This window comes from Cydia amplana, chromosome 7 (assembly GCF_948474715.1).
Source record: "Cydia amplana chromosome 7, ilCydAmpl1.1, whole genome shotgun sequence".
Lineage (NCBI taxonomy): Eukaryota > Metazoa > Arthropoda > Insecta > Lepidoptera > Tortricidae > Cydia > Cydia amplana.
The window spans coordinates 15,415,540-15,429,957 of record NC_086075.1 but is presented as its reverse complement, the minus strand read 5'-3'; the positions used below and the strand labels follow the sequence as shown (position 1 = coordinate 15,429,957).

The 14,418-nt window shown below is 38.2% G+C and overlaps 1 protein-coding gene across 2 annotated transcripts in view; it reads left to right on the top strand.

Moving 5' to 3' along the window:
- Positions 1-5,302: 5,302 nt before the first annotated feature.
- LOC134649567 (forkhead box protein O) overlaps positions 5,303-14,418 on the top strand; it is a 103,855-nt gene continuing 94,739 nt past the window's right edge. For both annotated transcript variants that reach the window (XM_063504365.1, XM_063504364.1), the window contains exons 1-2: positions 5,303-6,221; positions 9,643-9,851. In XM_063504365.1, the coding sequence (XP_063360435.1) occupies positions 5,993-6,221; positions 9,643-9,851 (438 nt within the window). In that variant the 5' untranslated portion in view covers positions 5,303-5,992. The remainder of the gene's footprint in view (positions 6,222-9,642; positions 9,852-14,418) is intronic.

Sequence of the window (14,418 nt, the reverse complement as noted above, 5' to 3'; positions counted from 1 at the left end):
AAGTGTCGCGCGGCATTGTATTTACATCGGAGCATCGTTCGTATTAGATGTGAATAATGGCGTAAGCATGTGTTTAATTTAATAACCTCTCTACTCCTCTCGTCACCTCACGACAATAAGGTCCCTTTTCATAGATAACGTCACAATTGATTGTCCTAATGTAATGATACGCATACAACTCATTTCGCATAATTCTTATTGCGCTGAAACTATTAACATTTCTGAAAAATTATAAAAGAAACCTAACCTAACCTACCCTGTTCTACACATCCTATGCAGAATATTATCGAAAATACTTTCTGTTTCAGCTGGTTTTTGCGTTTTATGCGTAACATTACATTAGGACAATCAATTATTATGCGACGAGATACGACCCCGCGTAGTAGCGTTTTAACTCTATGTCTGATTCGTAATACCAATTTTCTTTATTACAAAGGAACACACACACACACACACACACACACACACACACTGCCATATTCGAACTTCAAGATATTTACAAGAGACGACACGTACTAGATCCATTCTAGATACGTTATAGTTTAGATTTCAACTAGTTCTCTTTTGCAGCGCAATTCGGGCAACCAATGTCACTTTTACGATAGATCGTGTTAGATATCTATTAGATCTCTAAGTAATATCTTGTGGAAATCGTTCAAGAGTATCTCCCGAATCGCGGAAATGTTAAATTTGACAGGTTAGATCTTAAACATATCGTTATCGTATTTTGGCGATGTCTAAAAGGTATCTAATAGATGTCTATTACAAAACCCGAATCGGGCCCAAACTCACTCTTAATGGAGAGAAGTTCAAAAATATAATAGGGTCCTTTTTTTCCTTTTGAGCTACGGAACCCTAAAAAAAAGCGGCCAAGTGCGAGTCGGACTCGCCCATGAAGGGTTCCGTATTTAGGCGATTTATGACGTATAAAAAAAACTACTTACTAGATCTCGTTCAAACCAATTTTCGGTGGAAGTTTACATGGTAATGTACATCATATATTTTTTTTAGTTTTATCATTCTCTTATTTTAGAAGTTACAGGGGGGGGAGGCACACATTTTACCACTTTGGAAGTGTCTCTCGCGCAAACTATTCAGTTTAGAAAAAAATGATATTAGAAACCTCAATATCATTTTTGAAGACCTATCCATAGATACCCCACACGTATGGGTTTGATGAAAAAAAAAATTTTGAGTTTCAGTTCGAACCCCAAAAATTTATTGTTTTTTTCTATTTTTGTGTGAAAATCTTAATGCGGTTCATAGAATACATCTACTTACCAAGTTTCAACACTATAGTTCTTATAGTTTCGGAGAAAAGTGGCTGTGACATACGGACGGACAGACAGACGGACAGACGGACAGACGGACAGACAGACAGACAGACAGACATGACGAATCTATATCTATATCTAGTTTGTATTGTTTTTTGATTATCATTGTTGACATTTTATAATTATACGTTTGCATGCTACATTATTGACGACCATAATGTAAATTCATATAGATTAGCGTAAGAATAATTTATACTGTAATTTATCATTATGAAATAAATAAACTAAACTAAACTAAACTATAAGGGTTCCGTTTTTTGCCACTTGGCTACGGAACCCTAAAAAGTATGATATATTATGAATATGAGCTTAGGTCATCTCGCCCGCTTACCTACATCTGCAGCTAACTGTATACCACAACAAAGATAATCTAATACCTTTAAATGAGCAATTCTTGTTTATTTATTTATTTATATATATATATATATATATTTCGGGGATCTCGGGGTCACCCAGATATTAGATAGTAAAGAGGGTTACTGTCATATAACATATTTAATTTTGTAGTCACAGTAAATTTAGTGCCATCTATCGACACATAAATTCCCCTATAGAATAAAAGCACTCTTTCAGCAGCAGTGTTTTTAATTTATTTTTAAAGATAACAAGGCTATCGATGTTCCTCCACTCACTGGGAAGCTTGTTGTAGAGCTGCACACTGAAATTCTGCGCAATGAGTACTAGATTAGAGATTAGAGACTATATTAAGTTTAGGCTGCAGTTTACAGTGTAGGTATTTCCTTCTAGTACTTACACGTGTCTCCCTCTCTTCATTGGTCTCGTACTCCTTTAGACTTTTGACCAGGTCCAGATGTACAGACACGGGACAGTTAGTATTTTAAGATTTATGAAATATTCCTTGCAGGACTCAGTTTGTGGAATACGCACTATAGTCCTCATGACTCGCTTTTGGATAACAAAGGCTTTATTCATGTTATACTCATAGCTATTCCCCCAGCACTTGACACTATAACGAAGTTTTGATTCCACCAATTCATAGTATATCATCTTGAGGTATCTTTGCTCCACTATGTTCCGTAAGCTTCGCAAAATATAACAAGCCGAGCTAATGGAGTTTACTATGCTTACGAGTTCGTTTTTCCACGTGAGTAAATTGTCTATGTGAGTACCGAGAAACTTTACACTGCTTACGTTTTCTATTTTATCGCCACAGAACGACAGATTCAAATGGTCTCTTTGCCTGACTGTAGACCTCAAGAGCATGGCGCAAGTTTTACTTGGGTTCACCTTCAGGTAGTTACAGCTGAACCACCAGTCAAATAATTCTAGCACTCGATTAGCCTTTCTGTTCAGAGCCTCAAGTGAACTAGGGCTTACAATTGCATTGGTATCATCTAAAATCAGCCAAAAATCATGCTTCGAATGACCCCGTTTCCTCCTATGTCTTGCTACTATCATCCGATGTCTAGACCCCCCCCCTAATTTTATTTGAAATGACGTAATTTATGAATAGCCCCTATGGATAAATGTTATTTTTTTTTTAATTTTTATATGATTTTGACCATGTTCTTTCTGTCAACGCCATCTAGCCGAGCATAGGCCAAAGGTGTGACGCCATCTATTCGAGAATGACTTTTTCTTGATTTCCGAGGCACGTTTTGGTGGAGGTTCGGGCCGCGACAGAGACAAGCGACTGAGACAGAAGACCGCGACCGTCACTTGAGCAAAGGGAACATATAAGCGACAGTTCGCGGCGAGACAGAGACAGGAGACAGAAAGACGCGTTTCTGTCTCCTGTCTCTGTCTCCACCTTTAGACTTTATTCATCTTATACGGAGTTACATATGTTACATATGTCTTTGACCATAAGGACCCGCAGCTGCAGCCGGTAAATCTCCGCGGACGTCTGCGGAACCTATTTAATTACGTCCACTCCCCTGAACCCTTAAAGGTACAATTTATTTAGTCCACTATTTATTATCGTTGGTTTAGTTCGCGTTACCTAACAATTAAAGCGCTATGTTACGGGTTCCGTACCTCAAAAGGTAAAAACGGTAACTTATCGAATGAGTTGGAAGCATATGAGTTGGAATTTGGCACACATAATACAAAAAGGCAACCAAAAGGCGGATGTGTAGAGGAAATAAATGTTTACAACTTTACACTTTACTAGTCTTATGGGTAAATTTGAAAAATGTGACCAAGTGTGACAAGGAGGGGGAGGGGTAAAAAACCTAGAAATTCGTGTGACGTAATTAATGGATGATCCCTAATAGGTATGCTTAATGTGACAATTATTTGGACGCATTTTCTTATATCATATATACCCGTTGCAACTCTTTAAAAAGCGGCCAAGTGCGAGTCGGACTGATGAAGGGTTCCGTATTTAGGGGATCAATGACGTATAAAAAAAACTACTTACTAGATCTCGTTCAAACCAATTTTCGGTGGAAGTTTGCATGGTAATCATATATTTTTTTTAGTTTTATCATTCTCTTATTTTAGAAGTTACAGGGGGGGGGGACACACATTTTACCACTTTGGAAGTGTCTCTCGCGCAAACTATTCAGTTTAGAAAAAAATGATATTAGAAACCTCAATATCATTTTTGAAGACCTATCCATAGATACCCCACACGTATAGGTTTGATGAAAAAAAAATTTTTGAGTTTCAGTTCTAAGTATAGGGAACCCCAAAAATGTATTGTTTTTTTTCTATTTTTGTGTGAAAATCTTAATGCGGTTCACAGAATACATCTACTTACCAAGTTTCAACAGTATAGTTCTTATAGTTTCGGAGAAAAGTGACTGTGACATACACGGACAGACGGACAGACAGACAGACAGACAGACAGACAGACATGACGAATCTATAAGGGTTCCGTTTTTTGCCATTTGGCTACGGAACCCTAAAAAAGCCGCGACTGGGGGCTTATTCCCCAACCGGAGCATTTTCGGTTTATTATATACGTAGGTAGGTATGTACCACCAGTTGACAGTGTCATCTCATCTCAAGATATATTTTGGTTAATCTCCAATACAGCCCACTCTTAAAATAACTAGGTTTTTTTTTTCAAATGTGTAGCATTGAATTGCGCTGTAAATTTTCTAAGAGCTTCGATTCTAAAGACTGCTACGACTCGTAGCGTAGGCGTCTACGAAGTTTATGAATATTTTCAAATTAGAAAAAAATAGTGCTACTGCTAGCGAAGTAAAATTAGAGCCCTTATTTGGCATTTGCACCATTATTTAGTAGTTGATTAGATAATAATATTATTTAAGTTTTTGACTTACTGTTTTTTTTTTGTTAATAATTTATTATAGTTATGTATAATCCACTTTAATGCTTATATTCTTGTGTCATGTTTGGTGTATACTGTAAGTGACATTATAATAGATAAATAAAATAAATAAATAAATTTGTACAAAAGGCATCGACATGTTACATTGAATAAAAAGCATAATTTTTTATATGTTGAACAATTTATATTGCGTATTGTACCTGTGTACCTATAGATAAAGGTAGGTATAATACCTAAACAGAACACGAATAAGCAACCATTCATTACAATAATTATATACTTAAAGTTTCGTTACATTCAGTTTCATGCATGTGTTATGTATAACGTGGACTTCCTCAATCGGGCATAAAATTTACACGAATTGCATATGCCCTTAAAGCATGCCGTAACTTGATTGCGGAAATGCTGCCGACTTGCAACTCTCGTAATGTGATAGGTCGCACTTTAAAAAGTTTGTAAACAAAGTGTGACGTCGGTGCTCGCACGCCGCGCCGCCTGCACTGTACTCCGATAACTGTGGAAAGAATTCGGACTATAAATTAATGAGCGAAGGCGAGCCGAGTGGCGGCGAGCGCGGCCGAGCGCGATCATACGACGCCACTTCTAGATCCCCCGTCCCGCGTCGCGAGCGGAATTCGCACGAGCGCCGCGCCTCCGCGCCCGGCTCCGCCGAGACGAGCGCCGTCAGCCGTCAGACGGTTCAGTGTACGTGCGACCGCCCGCGGCCGAGGACGACCGTCGCGCTACGCGCTATACTCCGCTTATTACGCAGTAGCGACCATCGCCGACCGCGTGGACACTTCCGAACAACTTTTGGTGCAAGTTTATGAAAACCCACAACTGTGCAAAGTGCTAATCGAACACTCAGTGAACTCTTGACAGTGCGAAAAAGTTATAAAGTGCTCGAACTCGGAAGGACGCCTGAATTTGCGCAGCGGCCAAATATTGGGACCGGTGACGATCGTAGGCGACACGAAACGCGGTGTTACGGGCCACGTTACAAGGTTATCGCGCCTCTAGCCCGCCAGTGATGAATTGGAAAATCGGCGTATAGCTGCTCACGTGGTTTGCGCCCCGCCCCCGCCGCGCTCCGCGCTTATATTTAGCGAAAATCACCTCTCGGGAACGGCCCGACGGCCGACGCTCTGCGTACGGCGCTGTTTATGAACGTTACCGAGATACCACATGTTATTGGCTTCGAATAACGAGAGCCGATAACGAGAAGACAGATAACCTCCCGGTGGAGCTGGGGTCCGACGACGTTCTGGAAATAGAAAAAAATCAGAAACGAGAGCGCACTGTGATGCTAACGGCCAAAGTCGGCACGCACCGCTGAGCGTGCGGATCGTCACAGCTACCGAAAAATTCCACTGAGCCGCTGTGTAGAGAGGCGGAGATGTCTCTTCAGGCGGGCGGGAGCTACACCAACCTGTGGTCGTCCCAGACGGCGCTGCAGGAGCTGGAGGGAGGCATGGCGGAGTTGGAGCCGCTGGGGGAGCTGGCCGAGGTGGGCTTCGAGCCCCAGCCGCGCGCGCGCTCCAACACGTGGCCGCTGCCGCGCCCCGACAACTTTGTCGACCCCGAGGACGCCGGGTCCAAGAAGAACTCCAACACCAACCTTTCCGGTAAAATTCCCGCCCTAAAACCTCGCTATTTAGGTCCGCCACGCACGTTCGCATGGCTCCAATAACAAAACAAACATGCAAGGAGCCACTTATTATTAGCAGCTTATACAATGTAAGTGTAGCGTAACTGATAAAAGAAATAATAAAATGATCACAACACAACATGTTTACAAGTTAGCAGTCATGATAAAAATGGTCGCAAAAAGTTTATCGAAGACAACTACGTGGCACAGAGTCAGTTGCTGAGTTGACCATAACACTGTAGGCATAGGAATACCTACCTAATACAAGGATACAAAGCAAAAAGTAGTTGGTTACCTAATCAATGCAATTATGAGCAAAAAGCAAACTTACCTATTCAGAACCATCCCCTTAATCTCAAATAACTTCACTTTACTTTGAAGAGGTTTCTTGAATTCTGATCAATTAACTCCTAATTGGTCTAGAAAATTGCAAGGAATCCACGGGTAGCTGCGCGACGCGTAATAACGTTTTCTAATAAAGCGATCGAGAAGTCCGTAGGCCTCCTGTGGATTTCCTGATAAGGGACCTGGGGTTACGTTGGAGCCAATCAACGATACTTTCTCCGAACTAGTCAATTTACTTTTTCTAAACGTGGACGCACACAATCATGAAGCACATATTTTATTTATTTATCTAGTACATACCTATAGCTGATACAACTTTCCTGTCTTTAAAAATGTAACCCCAAATGTGCACCGTATGCTCATTCCTTTCCTATAGCATTGCAAATTTAAAAAAAAGCGGCCAAGTGCGAGTCGGACTCGCCCATGAAGGGTTCCGTATTTAGGCGATTTATGACGTATAAAAAAAAACTACTTACTAGATCTCGTTCAAACCAATTTTCGGTGGAAGTTTACATGGTAATGTACATCATATATTTTTTTTAGTTTTATCATTCTCTTATTTTAGAAGTTACAGGGGGGGGGACACACATTTTACCACTTTGGAAGTGTCTCTCGCGCAAACTATTCAGTTTAGAAAAAAATGATATTAGAAACCTCAATATCATTTTTGAAGACCTATCCATAGATACCCCACACGTATGGGGTTGATGAAAAAAAAATTTTGAGTTTCAGTTCGAAGTATGGGGAACCCCAAAAATTTCTTGTTTTTTTTCTATTTTTGTGTGAAAATCTTAATGCGGTTCACAGAATACATCTACTTACCAAGTTTCAACAGTATAGTTCTTATAGTTTCGGAGAAAAGTGGCTGTGACATACGGACGGACAGACGGACAGACAGACAGACATGACGAATCTATAAGGGTTCCGTTTTTTGCCATTTGGCTACGGAACCCTAAAAAAGACATGGTCCACGTTTTTGATTTTTCCCAAAAGAATCATCATCAATTTAAGCAGGTTTCTGTCTACTATTGGACAATTGCCTTTCCTATTCCATTCTTTTTGGATTCCATTTCTCTTTTTTTTTTCAAATATTGCTACAATATCATTGGAATCGGACTACCGAGCTTTAAGTCTATCAAATATATTTCCTTTCCTAAAAATTAAATAGATCCAACAAGACCAATATTTCGATTGGGATCTTGAAAGCTTGTGCAAAATTAACGTCTAGTTGAGTAACTGGGCGACAAAAAGTTTGAGAAGCCAGAAAAAAAAATTCGTGTATATATATATCAGTACCTACCTAGCAACAGACCTAGAAAACAACTACTCAGCAACAATTACAAACTCTGCATTGGCGCTCATATAAAAAGTTTTTATCGGCTAAGCAAACTATTCAGCAGGAAGGATTGATCATCAAAGTTCACTTATATTTAGTTGCAACATCCAGGCATCTCGCCCAGTATAGAATAAAACAAATATGTCGCCATTATTGTCATTCTTTGACGTAAATCTTTACAAGACCGCCCAGAATCTTTATAAAATCCACCTCATTCAAACAATCAGTACAAATTCAGTCAGTAGCCGTATTATCAAAATTGTATAGATGCCTACCTACTGTTTTATGATTGAGGCTCTTGTCCACGTGCATCATATCAATTCATCATCACTGTTACTGTTTATCTCTACTGATACGTCGAAAGCTTATCTAAGGGATACTTATAAAGAGCATAAGGTAATTGCTTTTTTCGAACTATTGATCTACCATAATTGGCTTGACGTCCCATGCTTTTACTTAAAACTGTACCACAAAGTAGCGGTGGATAAATCTTTGATTCCATGCCAACTTTCGCATCAAAGGTACGACCATCTGATATAGATCGTAGAAGGAAAGCAAATGTACTTTTTGTAAAAGAAGTCTATACATTATTTGATTTTTATTGGAATCTAATTGGAGTATTTTAAGGATTCGCAAATTCGCACCTAAAAGTATTCCTTAACTTTAGCATTTTTTTCGATTTAAATAATGTACTTAAATTTAACCATCCAACTGATCCAACCATCAACCAGTCAACCATCAACCAGTCCACCAACCAACCAATCAACCATCGATTACCAACTTGATAACTGTACAATATAGAATATAAAGAAATACAAATTAAATCCCATATTTTGTATAAATGGCAAAGATCTAATCTATAAATTCATCACGTGAGTTTTTCTATGGCGTAATCGATCTAAAAAGAAATCGAAAAAATGAAGGAGAAAAAATTATAAATGAATAAATGGGATAGATTTATACATCCTATTGTTTGAGGTATCGAATACGCCCACGCTGCATGTGAACGCATTTAGTCCACTGTTGCTATAAATAAAAAAGTATTTACTGTCGATAAATACTTACAGTAGTTAATAATTCTATCATAGAAAATACATAAGCGTTTATCCACAACATCATAATCAGATAAGAGAATATATGAGGCCGATTAGTCAAAACGTGGCTTACAGGGAAAAATACTGCAATCAATTTCGACTTACGAGTAGCTGCACTTACGAGAATATTAGAGGCAAATCGTTTTGTGCAGTACATCCTAGCATGACCAACGTTTTTCACATGTTGGGATAACTAGCAACAGTTTTATTTAAGTTTGTGGACACCTAATGTAACTAAGCTTATTAAGCTATTGCTAGCTCACTCGAGTATTAAATTGTCAGAATATACAAGATAGAAGCTTCTTATTGCAAAGCCTTCACAGATCAGATGGTCAAAATAATTCGCAACGACCTAATCAGAATTAAACAGCACATTTAATACTCTAGCTATCGTCTTCGCAAGTCCCTTTCTTCAAGTCCCTTTATTGAAGTAGTTCCTCCTTTTCCTTTACCTCCTTATGTTTTTTATGCTCGACTTAGTAGAATATTGCACTTAGAAGTTTGCTGTGGATGCTCTTGCAGTTGCGCTCTTTGGTCTAAAACTGACTTGTAAATTTACCTCATGGATTATTTCTGGAATCTTTTACTCTGCTGTATTCTAAATGTCGGTTGTTTCTCCATAGGTGCCCCTCCCCTCCCCACAGCGGTGGGGAAGAAGAACTCGTCCCGACGCAATGCCTGGGGCAACCTCTCTTACGCTGATCTCATCACCCAGGCCATCACCTCGGCGCAGGACAACCGACTCACGTTGTCGCAGATCTACGAGTGGATGGTCCAGAACGTGCCATATTTTAAGGATAAGGGCGATAGCAATTCCTCAGCTGGATGGAAGGTAAGGGATACATTTATACAGTTCAGGGGCCGTTGTCGATATGAAAATCGTTTATCGACGAAAAGAAAGGTTATAAAAATTTATCGGGAAACGAAAAGGTATGTTTAACTTCCATACATTATGTAAGTTTTGATCGATGTTTTCCATAAACGATTGCCTCTTCCTGGCTAGATCCCCGGGTTAGTTAATATGAATTAGCTGACGGTTCTTATTAGGGAGTAACGATCCTTAGCAATGACAATAAGGGAGCAATTAAGGAGCCGTTCTTGCAAAATACGTGCAAAGCAAACTACGGCCAATTATATTTTCTAACCATCAATCTAACCTGTACCAGAGCTTGTTGTTTCTTTAGAGTTTAGATAGTAGTTGAGAAGACTCGTATTTAGTCCTAAATATATTATATTAATTTGTTTCACACTAAACTAAATGCTAACACTACCTACTTAATTTATTTAACATTACCTAATTTTAGTTATGAATAATCTGAAAAGTTATAGAATGTATTTTTCGGTTGGTCATTTTGTTGATCAATTTATCTGGTCCGATACACGATCAAAAGTCTTGTTTTTTGCCAAATTATCACTTTTTCCTAATCTATTTCGAGTAGGCATTTATTTAACACTGAGCCCTCTACAAATTTTCCTAGCCATATGACTGCTGTATTGATAAGGCATTATCGTCATGTACTTATCACTGTTGCGTTTGACCTTTTAATAAGCCGATAAAGTTATAGCTCGGGACATATCCTTTTGATTTGCACTTATGACATTAATTTAAAATTAGTAATTTTATAATAGACAGTACTCTTTTTGTTGAGGTTGCGTGTTTGCGTGTACGATATAGGTATACCTATGCGGGGAATGGAGGGAAGGACGGCAAGGCATTGTGTAGGTGTTAGTACTTGCGACTATTTAAAACATCATAATATACCTATAAGTCGGACAGTGGTCGTCTTTTGCCTAGCTTTATATAAGTATGCAAAAGTATTTTTGTCTGTATGTCCATCTGTCTGCTCATTTGAGTCCCGGGGAGAACATAGGAGAACATAGATTTTATTACCTAAATCTTCATTCTACGTAGATGAAGTTAAAGTCTATTTTTTTATTCGGTAGAATGAAATGACAGTTCATAGTATGAACATAAAACGTCATTTCATACTATGAAATGTCATTTTAGTCTACCGAATAAAAAAGTAGACTTTAGGGGCAGTATATGATTAGCCAAAAATCATCATTGATGATGATTATGTATGATTATAACTTCAAAGTTGTACAAAAGTCACAAAACACAATTAAATTTAATCAAATGATCTATTTGCAGTGCTGTAGGATGTATAAAAAACCCCTAAAGCCGAAACACGTGTCTGCTACTGCGCCACAAAACAACTTGTCAAACATTCCACAACACAACGTAGATACTAAAAGCTACTGGGCATAAATATTACAAATATTACACCTAGCTATTCATTCTAAGAAGCGCCATGCGTCTGTGGTGTTATTACTACCACTAACATTAGTCAAATTCTCTCACATAACCAACATAAGCGCGCTCTCAGGCGCATACTTCTGCTATTGATCTCACAATAAAGTTACACTGGATCATCTAGGCGCCCGATTCGCCGTTAGTCAAGAATACGCAGTCTGGTCAAACTGCGCAGTGTCACCACGAGTTATCTATAAAACAACCGATATAAAAAGATAAAAAACGATGGTCTTCTCCAAAACGCCGTCCATTGCGTTTCGCAATGGCGTCGCTTCGGTCGAGTCCTATTAAAGCAGCGATGGAATGTGGATTAAGAGGATTGGTTGTTGATAAACAGTGATCACATAACACGACACGCCCTCGTTTCTGCCAGGTATTGTAGAATCAGACTGATGATTTGGAATTTAAAATAATCAGCTACTTTATAAATTGTCTTGTCTAGTGTATGTATAATCATTTAATTATGCATTATCAATGCATTGCTGAGACCGAAAATTAATGTCACGATGAGTTGTTAATGATATTTTATAGATTTTAATGAATAAATGGATTTATTAATTCATTGTGTTACGTTAATAAATTGTTTATCTAATCAGAAATAAAATTTGTTCAATTAGGAGCATAGAGCAATCATTTTCAGTTTTTTGGTCGTACTAGCTAGCTTGAAATTTATAAAACCCACTTTATAAGGTAACATTATGCTTAAAAACGTTGAGCGCCTTATTAATTCAATAAAGTAAGCGCAAGAAATAATATTCCCAATAAGTCCCAACGTTCATTGGAAGAAGTTTCTGTAATAGTTTTGTATTTTATGAAAAATACTGTCAAAAAAGTTGCATATCAGCATATACTGACATCCCTCAGTGCATGGTCCTGTGACAGTAAAAAATCTTAAATTATTATAGGTGTCTGAAGTAAATCTCATTAATTTCATACAAAACCTCTGATGAGGACCCAAAATCACCATACTAAAAGGGCTTTGGGAACATGAGCCATATGCGTTTCAGAATGATCCTATCCTAATTAAATTATTACGCGTCATCAGAAAGAGTTGAGCACGGATTTAAATAAAGAGTTACTGCCTATTTACTACAGTTTTCTTTTTTCTATATTCTAAAAGTTTTCAGTTTGCCCCACGTATTTAAGTAGGTAATTCACAAAATAAAATAGTTATTGATTAGATAATAACTATAATAAGTATCCATTGCGTCAATAGTAGCATGTTTTACAATCATAAAATGCATAAGTACCTAATAATAATTACCCGTCTAGACTAAGAACTAAAAAAATTACGTAATACCTTGAACTATTCGCGGAGTAGAAACGTGTAAATCTGAAAAGTAGGTACTGTACGGTAAGACATACTGCATGCTTCAAACCCTGAGGTCGTGGGTTCAAACCCTGACTCGTAGCAATGCCGACGACTTTCTTGGAACTTAGGTATGAAATGTAATTTAAGTAGCAGCTGCTGCTGAGAAGCTTCTCAGTGAAGAAAAAAATACACCATGAGGAATAATAAGGCACTTAATTCCTTTTGGGTTCTATGGTCAAATATAAGTTCTTTCATAAAAACTAGAGCGTGAGACGATTTTCAAATTAGGCTAAGAACGGCGACGGGCTTCTTTAGAATGCAGCCGGGAAACTGCTAGTGCTAAAATGATGATGATGAACGAAGAAGGCAAAAGAAGAAGGCATCGTACCTACGTGTTGCGCGAATTATAGATTACTTATAGTACCGCTTTCCTTAGGTCCAATACAGAATATATATTTTTTTTCATCGAATATTAACCTACTTTAGACGAACCCTAATTTTCAATTTTATTAGTCTAAACAAACGGGACTAGCCTACAGAAACCTATATCTACTGGCGAATAAAAAAAATCATCAAAATCTGCTAATTCTGTAAGAGCGTAATGCGTGGTACGTTTTCAGCGCGTGGCTAAGCCCTCATTGTATCTACTAATTCGTTTTCCAAAGATTTCCTTAACCCAAAATACAAAAAGTGCTTATCACAAGATTCGCGCAGGGTCAATATTCTAATCGCACACCCAACGTAGACAGATCAAACGCTCAGGCTATTCAGTATAAGTCAACGTTCCTATCATGTATCATTATTCATACGATCTACGGATGCAGTTACATTAGTAAGCTCGAGCGTTTGACGAATACAGCGATGGGAATACACAACCACCGTGACCTTCAAAGGCCTACCCGTGTCAGCGATTAATGTTTACGCATACAATGCCCCTTTAAACGGAGATTTCACGCTATTCTCAACCTTACTACTTCATAATACAGACTACGCTGAACTAGCTACAGTCATTGTGAGTTTACTTAATTAGCAACGTTGGAATCGTCTGTTTCTTTCGTCTGCTTAAACGCGGTACTAGTGCGAAGGAGATACAGAATCACGTGGGAGCTTGTACAAATGTACATCTTACTGAATTACGATATGCGGAAGTTAATTGAGTATTTAAATGCAGTTTAAGATTTTAAAAAGGAGTGGTTTCGAGTTTACAAGAACTTTACTAGTAGTAAGAAAGCAATAGAAGGATCTAGATCATCTAGATGATCTGATTAATGGTTGGAAATGGTTTTCGTTCATTAGTTTTTCCTTAAGTGACGAATGGTTTCCTATGGGTTTTTTTTCAGATTACATTTTAAGTGGATAGAAAGAATATAGTTGTATATGAAAACACCATTAAACGATACTTCTGAATTTAACAGCCACTGACTACCCAACCTAAGGTATAGTGATTGTATAAAATGAATCCTGAAATCATCCTACCTGGTTAGAAATAACATCAGAAGTAACAGAACCACCATAAATACAAGAAAATTCTAGGTGTCACTAGACTCACTAGAACGTCCGCTCTGCATATATCGTGGCTACTTCGCAACATCGCGATTTCAAAGTCGAATTTCTGGCCAGTGAAATCCTTACAGCCATATCGATGTCGCTTGAATGAATAGTAAATGCTACCGTTAGCAGACGGATTCCAAACGCCGAACACTCAGACCAGTGTTATTGTAACCTTAAGGTCTTTGCTTTTATATGAGTAGTCGATGAGTGTTATACTAGTTC